This window comes from Gambusia affinis, linkage group LG08 (genome assembly GCF_019740435.1).
Source record: "Gambusia affinis linkage group LG08, SWU_Gaff_1.0, whole genome shotgun sequence".
In the NCBI taxonomy this organism is placed as follows: Eukaryota; Metazoa; Chordata; class Actinopteri; order Cyprinodontiformes; family Poeciliidae; genus Gambusia; species Gambusia affinis.
The window spans coordinates 20,418,961-20,433,571 of record NC_057875.1 but is presented as its reverse complement, the minus strand read 5'-3'; the positions used below and the strand labels follow the sequence as shown (position 1 = coordinate 20,433,571).

Here is a 14,611-nt window from a genome sequence, read left to right as displayed (position 1 = left end):
TTTAACTATGAATCAGTTTTTAGGACTATTGCATGCAGTGACCTGAAAATGAGAATATTACAAAGTACCAATTTTAAAGGGTTTTCAGTGCCGTAATGTGCAACATTACGGCCTAAATAATCATAGGGAAGATTGGTGACTTCACAGTTGTCCAGATGAGAATCACTGACGCTTTCTATAGATCGGGGGAAGTTACAAACGACAACTCCTAAAGAAAGTGGAAGTGGATTAATGGAAAGTTCAGTGAAAGGAGAAAGTGTGGTGAAAGAGGGCGCACAAGTTGGGACAAGCACAGCCTTCTGAGGACTGAACAGAAACCCATTTAGGAGTTTGGGAAAAAAATGCGTGAAGTCAAGATGGAGTCGATGTTTGAAGAGCTACAACACATATCCCAAGTTTGACTCTAGAAAAACTAAATCAAAAACAAAATAGCTCAAATATTCCTCTTGGTGTAATGAGTCTATATCAGACTTTCACATTCTGATTCACAACCACCGACATGCTTGGACCGACCGATGATATTCTAATCCATCGACAAGCTCCTGTATATTCCGTCACCTTCTCTTGCACCTCATTCCCACTCCTTTGATTTGGGTCCACTCACCCGGCTGAGTTTGTGCTCGCTCTTGGTGCAAGCGTCCATGAACGTCTGGGCTATGACTGACAGAGACGCATCCACCACTTCGGACACGTGGACGTCGAAGATGAAGTGGGGATTCTTGAGGATGTTCACCCAGAATCTCAGCGGCAGGCTGGAGACAAAAAATAAATAAATAAATAAAATCACTGTGATTATCACCATTAAGGCTTTAAAACTGGAGGGAAATCTCAACGGTAAACTGATGTAAGTCGAGGAGGCGCGCCGTGTGAAAGAGCACTTGTCTGTGGTTTGAACCGACTACAATAGGAGGTAATAACAGGGGTGGAGGAAAGCCTGGTTTGTATGTGTCAGTGTTATTCAGAACAATAGCCTTTACTGTCTGTTATTTTTGCTCAATGCTGACCTCCTTGTAAGTCCACACTCTGTCCACGCTAACAAACAGAGATTAAGAAAGCTGAAGTAGCTGCAGCACGTTGACCTTTTCAGCTCCTGAGCAGCTTAATGTAAAGACCAGACTACATAATGTAACGCCCCGGCGCGTGTGCTAATTTCCCTCCTGAAAAGGAAAAAAAACAACACACACGCTCGGTGCTCTTCTTTCTGCTCTCCCTCTCAGCTTATGAATTCATGAAAAACGCCCGAAAATACCAGCAGTCTCCTCAGCCCCTCCGCCCCCTTCTCCTCCCAGATCACCGCGAACATCCCCGACATCTGGGAGAGGAGACGCGCGGCGTGTAAAATTCATCCTGATTTGGTAATATCTTCTGGGAAGGCTTCGGTTAGAATACAAAAGGAGCATAAAAATAGCTGTTACTATAATCGCAGAATTAATTTAGCTTGGGAAATAATTACCATGTCGGTTTGTTTGTTATGCTGCATACACACATTCATATTAAATACATGGCCCTCGGTTGATTTGATAAACAGAACGGGCGGATGCAGAATTGGGCGTAGAGTATAGTAAGTAATTAAATCGCTCATCTCGTGTCCTTGTGCCGCTGCTCTCCAGCCAGCAGCAGCGTCAATCACGGCCATCTACATGCAACACGTCGTCTTGTGCGCTTGAGCCTCAGCCGACGCGACACTAATTTATGCACTTAAATGGCACATGGGAGCACAGGGATTGCAAATGCAAACCGAGTGCGCGGAAATCGGCGCATTTGCATTCAGCGCTTCCCGGAACAAGAAAGTTGTATTTCTTCGAGAGTTATTGTATCAGAGACAGAGAAAAGAATAAAAAATTTTAAAAATCAGATCGCTGCTGGGCAAGCTTCAAGCTGCGTTTCTGTTAGTCAATGAAGGTCTGAAATGTACTGTGCTGTGTTTTATGAGGTGATGCTTCAAGTTAATATTTTATTACTGAGAAACAACATGCACACCTAACGAAACATTAAAAGATGCACATTAACCCGCGTGCATCTTTTTGTAACGCAATCAGCAGCGGTGCAACTTTTGACACCTGTGATGTCAACTCCACCTGGAGTGACTGTTGACAGAAGCACGATCCAGGTCCGCTCCACACGTTTATGTTTGTGATGGTCGGAGAGGAAAGGCACACGTTCCAAGCACCATGTCGTCATGTAGATATTGTCTAGTGGTTGCTATGGAAACTTGGTTCACCCTGGGGTCAGTGGCTTAATGAAATAGAACTCTGTGTCACGCCATATTATTACTCCAGGGAAACCGAATGTCGTGTGTGAAAAAGTTTGCAATAAATCTTTTCACAAGGAGTCCCAATATGAGGCCAAGCAGGTCCGGGTACAAATGGACAGTGGTCCGAGATAAGTGGGAGAAAGTGGCTACAGTGGTTCACAAGGTAAAGCCACATTTCTGAAGCAATCTCACAGAACGGAGCTGGATCCTCTTCCACTGTCAAGTGGAGAACGCTCCGCAAACTTCAGGGATGATAAATGAGCCAAGAAAAAGCTTGAAAGGTCTTTGAGATTTATACACCAGCTTCTTTCCTGTGAAAAAGAGCCTAATTATAACAAGCGTTTGGTTTAGAAGATGCAGTTTTGGGGATATGCTGTTAGTGAAAGACTGAGTGGAAAACTACAAAAATAAGCATAAAATGTGGGCAACAGGATCTCATTGTTCGTTTGTGCTTTAATCTTCGGTGGCAGGAAATGTAGGGATATGATTTTTGATATTGCAAGTCAGTCTGCCTCTAGTCTGGGTAAGTATGGAGCAATAAAGCAAGCACAGGCTTTTATTGGATACAGAATATCTGTGGGGGGGGGGAAGCCAGCCTGACATGTTTTCTCTTAGCAATCAGATGTAATCTGACAATTTTAAGGTTTTCTTAACCATTAACACAATAATCAAGACTCACGAGCCTGGAGTATCTGCTACATTTGAAGCATCAAAAATGTCAATACTGCATGCCGGTAAACAGTTTTATTAAAAACTAGAAAAATTATGTATTGTTTCTTTTTAGTTGATGTTATTTTACCTGATGAGAAAAGAACAGCAGCATAGAATCTGGTCGAAGTGCAATATGTTTACCGTTTCCCATCTTTTTTACCTATTAGTCTTCCAGATGTGGATGGTCTCCTCATCAACGTTGTTGTGTTTTAGCGCTTGTTCATCCAGGAAGTCAAAAAAATATTTGACAGCTGGTGGGACCACTGCCCCGGAGCACAGCACGCTGCGGAAGAAGTCGTCCACAAACTGCTGCAGCGTTCCCTGAAAGTGAACAGACAGAATGTGAAACTATTCAGCTGACGGCCATCGATGTTAAAGCTCTGAGACGGAGCTGGGAGAGAAAACATTGGGTTTAAGCTGAGAGCATTTCTGTTCTTTCCTGGTCATCTGAGGCGTCACCTAATGCCCCAGAATGCTCCAATGTCAGGAGGTTTCTACAGTTTTGTGTTTGTGTTTTACCTTTACAGACAAAAGTCGGGTCAGGTAGATCTCTGTAATGGCTTTGGTCATCGACTTGTCCTTTATGCTCCCTCGTTTGGATTTGATCTCATCCAGCTCGTCCTGCGGCCTCACCAGATGGAAAACTTTATCGTCGTCCAACAGAGCGTTTCCTATTGCGGAAAGACAAAAAAGCCCAGGCTTTACTTTAGATCCGTTTCATTACCCATGTGCATTTCTGATGAGTAAACATGAGGGGGGAACTTTCAGACAGATTTGAAAGAAAGCAAACAGTAGATAAACAGCTCTCATGAAATGTGTCCCCCAAAAAAAGAAGAAAATAAAAATGCATACAGAACATATATTAGCATGCTTAATGAGAGTGGGGATATTTTTGAGGAGCCCCTCCTCCCAAAAAACCCCCAAAACAAGACAAAGAACTGTACTATAATCTGAATGCCATGTTACGTTTGATCTTTTTGGATTGTACTTGCTTGTGTTCATTATGTGTGCTGACGGATACTTACGTTCTTCGTGGTTTTCCTGGTTCTGGTCGTAGTTCTGCTGTGTGTGAAGCGCTCTGGATAAAACCAACGTGGCGTTATCTCGTACCTACAACGCACAGATGTCAGAAAATGGAACCTTTGATTCTGATAAATGCATTGGCCTGTAACAACACTCAAACACAGCCAACAGCAGCACTTTAGTGTGATTCAATTTCATGGACAAAACATTTTTTTTTTTTATCAAGCATAAAAAGTATGACACATATTTATGTTCAGCCCCATTAAGTTCATGTCCATGCAAACAAAAAAGCCCCCCACTGTGTCCCTACATGGCTTGTTGTGAAATGCCAACAGGAACACAGCTTCCTTTTCTTGACACATTTCCAGAAAAAAAAAAGTGAAAATTTGTAGAATTCAAAACTAATAGTTGTACTGATTCGTCTACTTGAGCTCCAGAGTCACTTGGCCAGCTCTCTGAGTTGCAGTTCAGGTAAACGGCTATGTCGCTGCATATTTTTCAAAAAATAATTACAATTTTATTTCTTTTAGAAAATGTATGAACTACTTTATGCTGGTCTGTCACATAAAATCCCAATAAGATACATTGCATTTGGGAGTTGTAACAAGGCCCTGCGCTGTATTTCAACTGCGTTTCTCCATCCCATTTGTTTGCCCCAGAATTTATTTCCAATCAATGCGACTGAGCAGACATGAACAGTGGGTCTTAACTGTGATATTTAGAGGCCGGTTTCTGCAGCACACCCCGTTATTGACCGCACGTACACTGTGATTAGCGGCAGTCTGACACGGGCGATGAATCCATGGCAGTTAGGCTGAGGTCTAAGAACAACGGAGAGGCAGGTGGGCTCAAAGGAGGCCGAGCCGTTCTGGAAGATCAGGATTTAAGTAGCCGAAAAGCACGGCAAGTAGGGGATATTACCGCGCGACCTTTATTGTCTCGCAATCGATACAGTGGCAGGAAGATTTAGTGACATTCAGTTGGGAACCAAAACTGGCAAGCAGGGAGGGTCTAAGAAAAAAAAACCCCAACACAAGTCTAAAGAAAAGTGGTGACTTGAGAATGATAATAATATCCTAGCTAGCTAAGGTAGCTATAGACATGGAGAAAAACTCCAAGCTGCTTGATGATGCACACATTTTCTCAACCATTAATCATATCCACTGACTGCTATCTTGTTATATATGGCACAAAAGTCCCTGCATATTTGTCTGAATACATGTGTAGGATATTCATGGCGGCAGAATTTTTACATTAAATTTACAACACAATGCTCTGTGGGGGTCATAAGCAGGAGTGAAGAGAAATGTCCTTGTCACGAATTCCTCCTTTCCCCCTCATTATGGTAATTCTTCCTCCCCCCCAATAAGTGACTTGACAGACATAAAATATGACAAAGAGTCACAGCCACTGTGTTGTGTGTCGTACGTCAACTTTGTACGGAGATTTTGAAGCTATTTAGCCAACAGGTACAAAGATTTATTTTGCCCTAAAAACTTCATATTAGAGATGACAGATTGTGAATTGAAGAACAGATGTATTCTTCTTTTTTTTTTCTCTTTATTTCCACTTGCACACGCAATAGCAAGAAATGGTGTAAAAATTCAAACCTTTGGCAGTTTTGTGATAAGAACAAACAATAACTCAATATGTGCTAAAGTATTCAGGTCAGAAAATCTGCTGCAGACAGATTTCATGCAAATCGCTCCAATATGCAACTCAGACTGACTGACTGAGATGAAGTGAAAATATCAGGCTCCATTCGGCTCTACACCCCCATGCTTATCTACTCATCTCCCTACATTCTTATCAAATCCAAAGATTTTCTTTTTTTTTTTTCTTCCAGCAGTGATTGTTAAGATACTGCATTTAAAGTTAGGATTAAATATTTTGCCGGTACTCACATTGTAGTGTGCCAGAGTGTTGACGCGCTTCCATCTGCCTTCTTTCTGGGAGGTCAGGTCCAGATCGGATAAAATCTGTCCTGTTGAGCCGGGACGCCACTCTGTCAACGGGAAGAGGATGGAAGGTATACTGAAAAACTTTGGAAAGTGTCCACAAATCTAAGCACACAGGTTTAAATTAGTTGCGTTATTCGTGGCAGGCACCCAGCTTTCTGCAGGGGTTTTAAGAGCACACATGAGGACGTCGGGAGCGAAGAAAAGACATCAGTCTTATGAATAATTTAGATTTAATTAAAATCTGTGTTTTGCACGCTAACATTTTCTGCATCGCTGCAGACCTGACAACACACGCGATGTTCTGGATGATTCACTTACGAGTTCAGCAAATATACGGGAGCCATCTTTTTGTTAATCGTGAACAAAGATGGCTCTCTATCTAAAACGTCTCGAGAAATTAGATCTACAGTGCGATGCGAGTGGCTTTGATGTTACTGAGCATCTGTGGCGCTTTTAGCCTTTCAAGTCGATCCCAACGGTTTCTGTCTGCACTGGAGAGAAAAACTCTGTTAATGGATGAAGGATTGCTTCACGTTGCTGGAATACATTTACACCTTCACCAAAATAAGGCTCCATTTAATCTTGATGAAAATAGTTTTGATTTTTATAATTTTACAACCACTTATCTTAAGTGCCTGGTAAAAGTGTTCACACTTTGAAACCGTTACAATGGCTGTCACATTGCAGTTTCAGAGTAGATCACACTTAGCTGGGATTTTACTGGCGGAAAGCAAAAAGCAGCACGCGACTGAAATGGATAGAAAAGCTTTTCAAGCTTGTTCTTTTATTCTTTTTTTTTTTTTTTTTTTACTAAATTATCTTTAAAATGTGGCATGAGGCTTCACTCAACACTTTGTTCTTTTCTTCACAAACTTTGTACTTCCAAAGGCTGTTGTTTTTGATAATATTTTTGTGAATTAGTCTACATTCAACCTGAACTGCAGTATCAAAGTCTTGTCACAATTCGCAATCGAATTAAACTTTGGGCTTTTACCAAATTCTACCAAATTTGATTTGATCTAAAAAGACAAAATTGTTGCTCTGGCTTTCAGGTTGTTGAACTTCCTCCCTTGTCTCAATCTAAATTATTTATATATATATATATATATATATATATATATATATATATATATATATATATATATATATATATATATATATATATATTTTTTTTTCCTGGATTATTTTGCATTTACCCAAATAGTGCTAACGAGTTGTTCAAAGCTTTATAACCAAACCTGCTTTAAATTTCTCCACAACTGTTTTGTTCACTGATGTTCTCTAATAAACATCAGGTGGACATTATTGACTCTTTGACTCATTACGGTAGTTGCAATTTTCTTTCCGGGGTTGAAAGCAAATTTCTGAAACACTTGAGATTTTTATTTCTACAGGAACAAAATAAAAATCCAGAACCATTTTCTTTTTTATGGCTATGAGCTACTGTGTGTTGGTCAAGGTTTGTGGTTGTGACACGACCGATGTGCATAAGCTCAGGAGGGCACCGTGTTACAGGACTCATTAGAGCCTCTTCTCTGCTTACCCAGAGTGACGCTGTCAACCTTGGGTCTCTGGGAGTAAGGCAGGTTCCTGTATACTTGCTCTATGATCTTCTCCTTCACCTGCGAGACGGTGTCACAGCTCAGCACCTTGACGGGTGTCACATCTGGACCCTCACCTTGAACCAGCACCTGCAGGGTCTGACAGGTAAACACACAGATATATATACACATCGTTACCGAGTCAGAGACAGCATGTGTACCACCATGGAGTACTGAGAATTAAAAGCATGCAGACAAATGTCCACATCTGGAGCCAATTGGGATGCTACCGCTATGGCAACTGGGCATTTCAACACACACACACACACATGCTGCACTGACACCTGACATGACCTTTGTCACCTTGGCTGGCTAATGACCAGGACTCAGCTGGAGAAAACCCTGACCCACGTCACCTGCTATACCCTGCCAGCTATTAGAGATAACGGACCACTCAGTGGACAGGGAGCAAAGAAGTTCACAGCTGAAAGCTCATAAAACTGATCTGTATTTGACGTGAACGCGCTGCGGACTGAAGGCAGAGGTAAAGATTTCACAGGCAGATAGTGGGGCATCTGCCTGCGCAATCCGACTGGTTTCGTCTTTTTTCACCCTCCGCCTCTCCCTTCCCCGTGAAATGTAATCACAGAAGGCGATCCATCACAACGGGAGACGTGTAATTCAGCCTAATTTGATAATTGTCCCCGACGACGCCATTACCCATGGGTCTTTTTGTTTGCGCTGACTTTAACAGAAAACAGCTGTGCTCACATTAGTGTCCATTATTGAAACACAATACTAAAATGAAAGGTGCAGGCTCCCCCCCCACACTCCTGAAAGCGGCCCAAACGGATGCAGAGCACGCGCAGGTGGCAAGGTCGAGGAAAGGTCGCCAAGGGGGCTTGTACTCCATTCTTGTTCTGACTTGTACAGTGCTCACCTAAACCACACATTTTACCGCCATACTGGAATGAGTCGCCAGGGATGTTTTGTTTCCCTCTCTCTCTCTTTTAAGAATGAGAACACTGGCAACTGGAAATGGATGTCACATGAAAGCAGGCTTGTCACCTTAAGATTTGTTCCTGTGTATGGCTACCATGGCAACACCGCAGAGCATGTGTGCGAGCATGTTTCTGTAGCCCATCACGCATGAAACACTGTGTATTCAGAAAGCAGTGTGTGTGTGCAGTCTTTGTGACAGGGTTTCCCGACATGTATGCGGAAAGGCGCGCGTGTGTGTGTGAGTTTATCTCACCAGGACAGAATACTCCACATCGTCGCCCAACAGGCCGGTGTCGTTGAGGGTGTACTTGGCTTTCTTAACTCTGGCGTCCACAGGCCCCTTTTCAATCTGGTGCTTGATGGCTCGGAACAGTTTGTATAAGGGCTCGCCTGCGGCGTCCTAGTACACACACACACACACACACGCACACACACACAGGAATAAAATGACTCTTAGGGGAGGTTTTCTCTGTTATTATCAGGAAGTTAATTGTTGTCAGACGACTCACAATATAAATTCACAACATTCACACAAACATCAAACCAGAGAGTGCCTGAATGTCTTCTTTAAAAAAGCTCATTATTAATCTGGACTTTACCCTGGTAATAACTCAAGAATGAAAAAGCGTGACTTTTATTTTGAAAAGTATCGGGGGAACTTTAATTTGAAAGGTTAATAATCGCTTTTTCAAGAATGGCTTGGATCCATTAGTAATGTGGAGCCTAGCTCTACAATCACTAAAAAACATTGAGGATTTCATTTTGTAGCTTCAGCACGAGTTTTATTTTGAAAGGATCCCGTTTTACATCACTGCTTTCGTTCAATTAATAGCGCAGAATATACTTGTATAATGACATTGAGGCCTGTCTTTCAAAGCGCACAATCTTGAAAGAATAACATGCTCCGATTTAAATAATAAGTAAAGTAAAAACCAACATTTGCAACTTTCTATCCTATGAAATACTAAAAATTTACTGAGTATGTACGAGATCCATTTTAAAACGGCTAAATTTCATTTTTCATCACTACTTTCATTCAGTTACTAATGTAGAACCCACTTCTGCAGTGTAACTTATGAATTATTTAGGCTTTATTTTGAAACGCTAGTAATCCCATTTTTATTGCTGGTTTTAAGCTGTTAGTAACTTTGAACCTACAAATGCAATACAACATGACAGATATGGAAATCTATATATAACAGTATTTATAAGATTCATTTTCAAAGACAAACAAGCCTGTTTTTGTCACTGGTTTAATTTCGTTTGTCAAACATCACTGATGATTGCAATATTCTTATCAAAACAATATTTTCCCTTTTCTTGTTCAGAGCTTTATTTCAAATGTCAAAGTGCAAATCTTTTCTGTTGCTAATATTTAGTAAGAATGTAAAAGTTCATCACCAACATGTGTTTTTATTTATATTAAAAGAGAGCAAAACGCCATGTAAGTTGATCAAAAAGGAACATATTTCATTTTGAACCAAAGTCACTAAGTTACTGCTCCTCACGTATTAATTACATCCCCAGAATGATCCCATGTTAATCACAGTTGCTTATGTTGGCTAACATTTATAAAAAAAAATATCTTCACTATGTCTTGAAAAAGATGTAACCTCAGATCTAAGCCGATTTTAATAAGCGCACATATGAAAAATTGTTGTAACTTATCCTCCATCCTTCTTGCTCATATAGCAGCAGGCGATGCTAATTTATTGCTGTTTTTGCTCCCGTCGCGCTGCAGAGGAGTGACTGAAAGTTGATTTTTAATACTGTGTTGTTGGGGTTTTTTTTTTTATCTTTTCCTGATGATGCGAAGACCAATTAATATGCCTTCACCTCCTCAGTCATCAAAACAGATTTAGTGGATCCTCAGGTGCCAGACATAAATCCTGTTACCTTCAAAAACTGGTAAAGGCAGATGGACATCCAGTTACAAAGCATCCTTTCCACCACCGTCTCTGATCTGAAAAACAGATGAGACGAAAACATCAAAGTTGCAAATAATATCAGTTTTAATTTGAAATGCATGAGCGGACAAATGAACGTGCACATTGGGATGGATGGCAGATCAGAGTAGAAATTTCATGGACAGACTCATTTATTTACATAAGGGTCTTTCTGCATGCTATGTGAGTTGTAGATCGATCAACTAACTCTTAAAAAAACAAAAACATAAATAGATCACCACCACTGAAAGCAACATCAAGGATAAATAAAACGGAACAGCAAACATCTCCATTAGGTGCTCCTGAAAATGCCGAAACCCTTCAGAGTTTTCTGAACAGCTAATCAGCGTCGAGATATTTTAATCAAAATCTCGTGTCAGCGGTCACTTGACGGGCGGGTGGCACCCACTGTTAACTTGTGGCATACCTAATTAGATGTCTCGTGTATGAGAGGGGCCTGTGTTTGTACAATGGCCTAATCAACGTAATGAGCTTCTCCACTGGGGAATAATTAGGATGTGTGCTTGCTGCTTGCAGCTAGTCGCAGCCCGCCTCAGTGCAGCGGATAGTTCGGATCACATAACCCCGTCTCAGAGGCGATGAGCGACTGTTGTGTAATCAGGAGACGATTTGACACTGATGGCATCGTTACACCAAATAAACAAACAGCCTGGACTGCACCGAGGAGGATGCATTTCAAAGAAACCTGCTAAGTCACCTTTTGTTTTTTGACACAGAAGAATATTAAAAGACTAATCTAGTTAGCAAAGTCAAAAGAAGGGAAAAACATTAAGAATGTAAAAAGTCAAACTTATTGAATAAAAGCAGTGTTTGAGAATGTTTTAATGCCAATCAGATAGTTCTGGTCCCAGGTTTATGTCAAATCATCAGAGGCGTGCGCGTCACATTACTTTTTATTTGAGCAGTTTAATACGATCCTTTTGCAAAGGTGGGATGATTGTACAACTCGCAATTTAAGTGAAATTCAGAAATAAGAATGACAGTTTGTATTTACTGTAGATTTTCTCTCCAACATATACATAAGTGTATTTATAGGGTTGGGTTGGAGAAAAAGTCACAAATTCACTCTTGTGAAGCTTCTTATTGTTTTCAAAGCTTATTGTAATTGACATGACATTTATGTTAAATGTCTGGTGTAGATACTCAGTCATCTCTGACATTCTTAAGTGCTCCAGTACAAATCAACTTCACATCTTTTTATCCTTTAAGATGTTTCGCCTCTCATCCAAAAGGCTTCGTCAGTTCTGAATATTCTGGAAGTGACAAAATAATAAATTGTAGTTTGAACAATAACATTAATAGGGCATTTTAAATCGCTAATGGGGCAATTAGGACATGCAAGTCATTGCTGGTCCAACCCTTCATTCATCACAATATTCACATTACTGCTCAGCCGTCGAAACATATGCGCGTTGTTTTGGTCACGGGTGAAAAAATTCCTAAAGAAAAAAAAAAAACCCACCTAGATGAAAACTGACTTAATCTTTTCAGATCGTTAAACAACAACATAAACTGTGAGCGAGTGACTTACATGTTCGAATTGCTACTTTAGTGTGATTGTTCTGAATAAAATTCATAAGCCACGTTCCTTCAAACCACGTCGGAGAGCTGAAGAAACCTTTTGGATGACAGCTGAAACATCTTCAAAAAATAAAAAATTAGAAGCTATTCCACTGACTTCTAATTAAGCGCTTAGGATTGTCCTGTCCTTAATGAATGAGAATCTACACTAGGAATTTCTATTAAGTTTCTGGCCAGAACTGTGTGTATTCTTACCTTCAAACTGTTTCAATTACATATAATTCACTTTCCAATGAAAGATTTTAAAGCAAAACTCTTGGTAAGAGATGAATGTTATTTGTAGATTTATTGCGAGTGGTAATCTGGTCAGAAATAACATTTTAGACGTTACCAAAGATGCTAAAAATGAACAACAGTCGTCTGTGGGGACTGCGGCGGGCTCCAAGGACGAAAAAGAAAAACAGAAGGAAGAACAGAAGGAGGAGGCCTGGAATAGATTGAGCTGCAGTCTGGCTCGTTCAGAGAGGACTACAGTAGTGAGTGCAAAATTCAAGCGAGAATATGGCACCAGAATGAAACAGTCCGATGCATCTTGAGCCGATTCCCGGTCCGCCTCAACTCTCCGATGAGATCATTGCCAAAGTCTAGAAATGGAGAGACGCCTTACAGAGCTTCAGCACGAAGGCCTTTAATGACTTGTGAAAAAGTTTGACTAAGCAGGAGAACAGCAAATATCCACCTGTTTGCTGTTCTCCTGACCCTGCAGGGGCTAAAAAAAAAAAAGGAGAATACTACTAAAAAATACTGAATAGATAAATGTGGTGGCAAGAAATCTTGTCAAACAAAAGATCCTTTACTTATGTAAAAATTTGAGCTGCTGGACGCACAAGTTGAAAAGTCCGCTTCGAAATTTGACGTAAAAGCGGCGTGTGAAGCTGGTCCTCACTCACCTGCGCAGCATCAGCTTGGGGTTCTTACTGTGGACGTACTCCTCCATCAGCTCCAGCAGCAACGTCCTCATGATGTCCGTGTAGTACTCCAGCTTCCCGTGCAGGGCCACGGTGAGCAAGGAGGCAAAGTACACCTTGGCCCTGGCGTTGAAGTCGTGACTGCGCTCTAAGGTGCGGATAAACTGCAACACGCAGACAAGAGGCGGAGGATGAAGTGAATTAGTGATCGCGACGAGCTTTACTCACGCTGAGGCGAATCCTGCTTTTAAATTATCAGATGACTAATGCCAGCGAAAATTATAATCATCAAGGTAATTTTAGTTTTGCCCTGTAAAAACATTGTGGCTTAGAAATGATCCCAATTAGTGGGAGAAGAATCCCCCTACACACACACACACACACACACACACACACACACACACACGCACACACACACACACACACCATTAACACCTCAGAGGTTGTTTCTGTGCCAGCAATATTGGATTAATAGGAAGCTTCACACGTATCTCCCAGCTCCGTCTTCTGCTATTCTGATGCCGCATCACCATGTAGAACATGACAGCCCTCAATTTAAAGGCCAGCAGTCTGACTTTAAAATAGACTCTATATTCACTCCCAACACAGTGACAGGAGGTGAGCTGGATTTTCGAAACCAATACCGATAGAAACTGAATCAAAGTTTAATATAAACATTAACTTCCTTCACAATAAATATAGTGAAAAGTGATATTTAAATGATTTATGCTTATAAACAGCAATATGTAACATTGACCAAAAAGCCTTATTAATTCATTTTTGGTGCCAGAGAAAGTTCAACACTGTGATGAAACTACAATCCTGATTTCTTCCTCTGATCTTTCTGATGTCATCATCCCCCTATTGACACTGCCGATAATCATTTTGTCATCGTCGTATGCATTGATACCCAAAGTTCAGTGTTCATAGCTCCTTTAATTTCACACTCTTTTTCACAGATTCCAACACGGAACTGAAAATGTTCAGGCGCTTCAAGCGAGAGCACAATCGAAAAGAAAGAGTTGCAGATACTATCCAGCGCGCCCGTAAAATAACACCGGAGATAAATGCGGGTAAGAGATCTTCCAAATGAAAACTGTCACAGGAACAAATGGTGAGTGTTTCTGCAGCTGTCTGCGCATAAACAACTGCATTATAAATGCACGTCTTCAGCTGTGCTTGCTGCACGTTTGTGCTGCCACGGAGGTGGCACAACCACTGCCTGTCCTTTGAAATTAAATTTATAGAAATGAGCAAGAGATGCAGATTTAAATGTGGACTGTTGATTTCTATCCTCGTTGATGAACACGAGTCAAATGGCGCTGTAACATTATAAAGTGTGCAGTGCAGACAGTGTGTGTTGATAGAACGACAGAAAAACAACAAAAAGAGTTGGTCCTAAATTTCACAAATGCTTAAAGACTTAATATTCAATATAGTAAAACATTCGCAGGAGTAAGAACTTAGTTTGAGATTATAATGTTGTAATAATCCAAAGTTAAAAGTCTAATTTTCCTAGTCTTGATCCATCTAACATGTCGGTTCCTCGCCAAGTTTATAGAAGTATAAAAATATCACGCAAAAAGCCTAGCAGCTCCTTTCAATGTTTATAGCAAACCACTTGGAATAAAAAGTAGAGCCAACTTCTAGCATCCGAGTTAAA

The 14,611-nt window shown here is 40.8% G+C and overlaps 1 protein-coding gene across 2 annotated transcripts in view; it reads right to left on the bottom strand.

The window, feature by feature from the left end:
* The window catches only part of plxnb2b (plexin b2b), a 154,020-nt gene that overhangs the window by 5,670 nt on the left and 133,739 nt on the right, over positions 1-14,611 (bottom strand). For both annotated transcript variants that reach the window (XM_044124107.1, XM_044124106.1), the window contains 9 exons: positions 12,931-13,112; positions 10,389-10,455; positions 8,746-8,892; positions 7,493-7,649; positions 5,893-5,993; positions 3,991-4,075; positions 3,485-3,636; positions 3,126-3,286; positions 605-752 (listed from right to left, as the gene is read on the bottom strand). In XM_044124107.1, the coding sequence (XP_043980042.1) occupies positions 605-752; positions 3,126-3,286; positions 3,485-3,636; positions 3,991-4,075; positions 5,893-5,993; positions 7,493-7,649; positions 8,746-8,892; positions 10,389-10,455; positions 12,931-13,112 (1,200 nt within the window). The remainder of the gene's footprint in view (positions 1-604; positions 753-3,125; positions 3,287-3,484; positions 3,637-3,990; positions 4,076-5,892; positions 5,994-7,492; positions 7,650-8,745; positions 8,893-10,388; positions 10,456-12,930; positions 13,113-14,611) is intronic.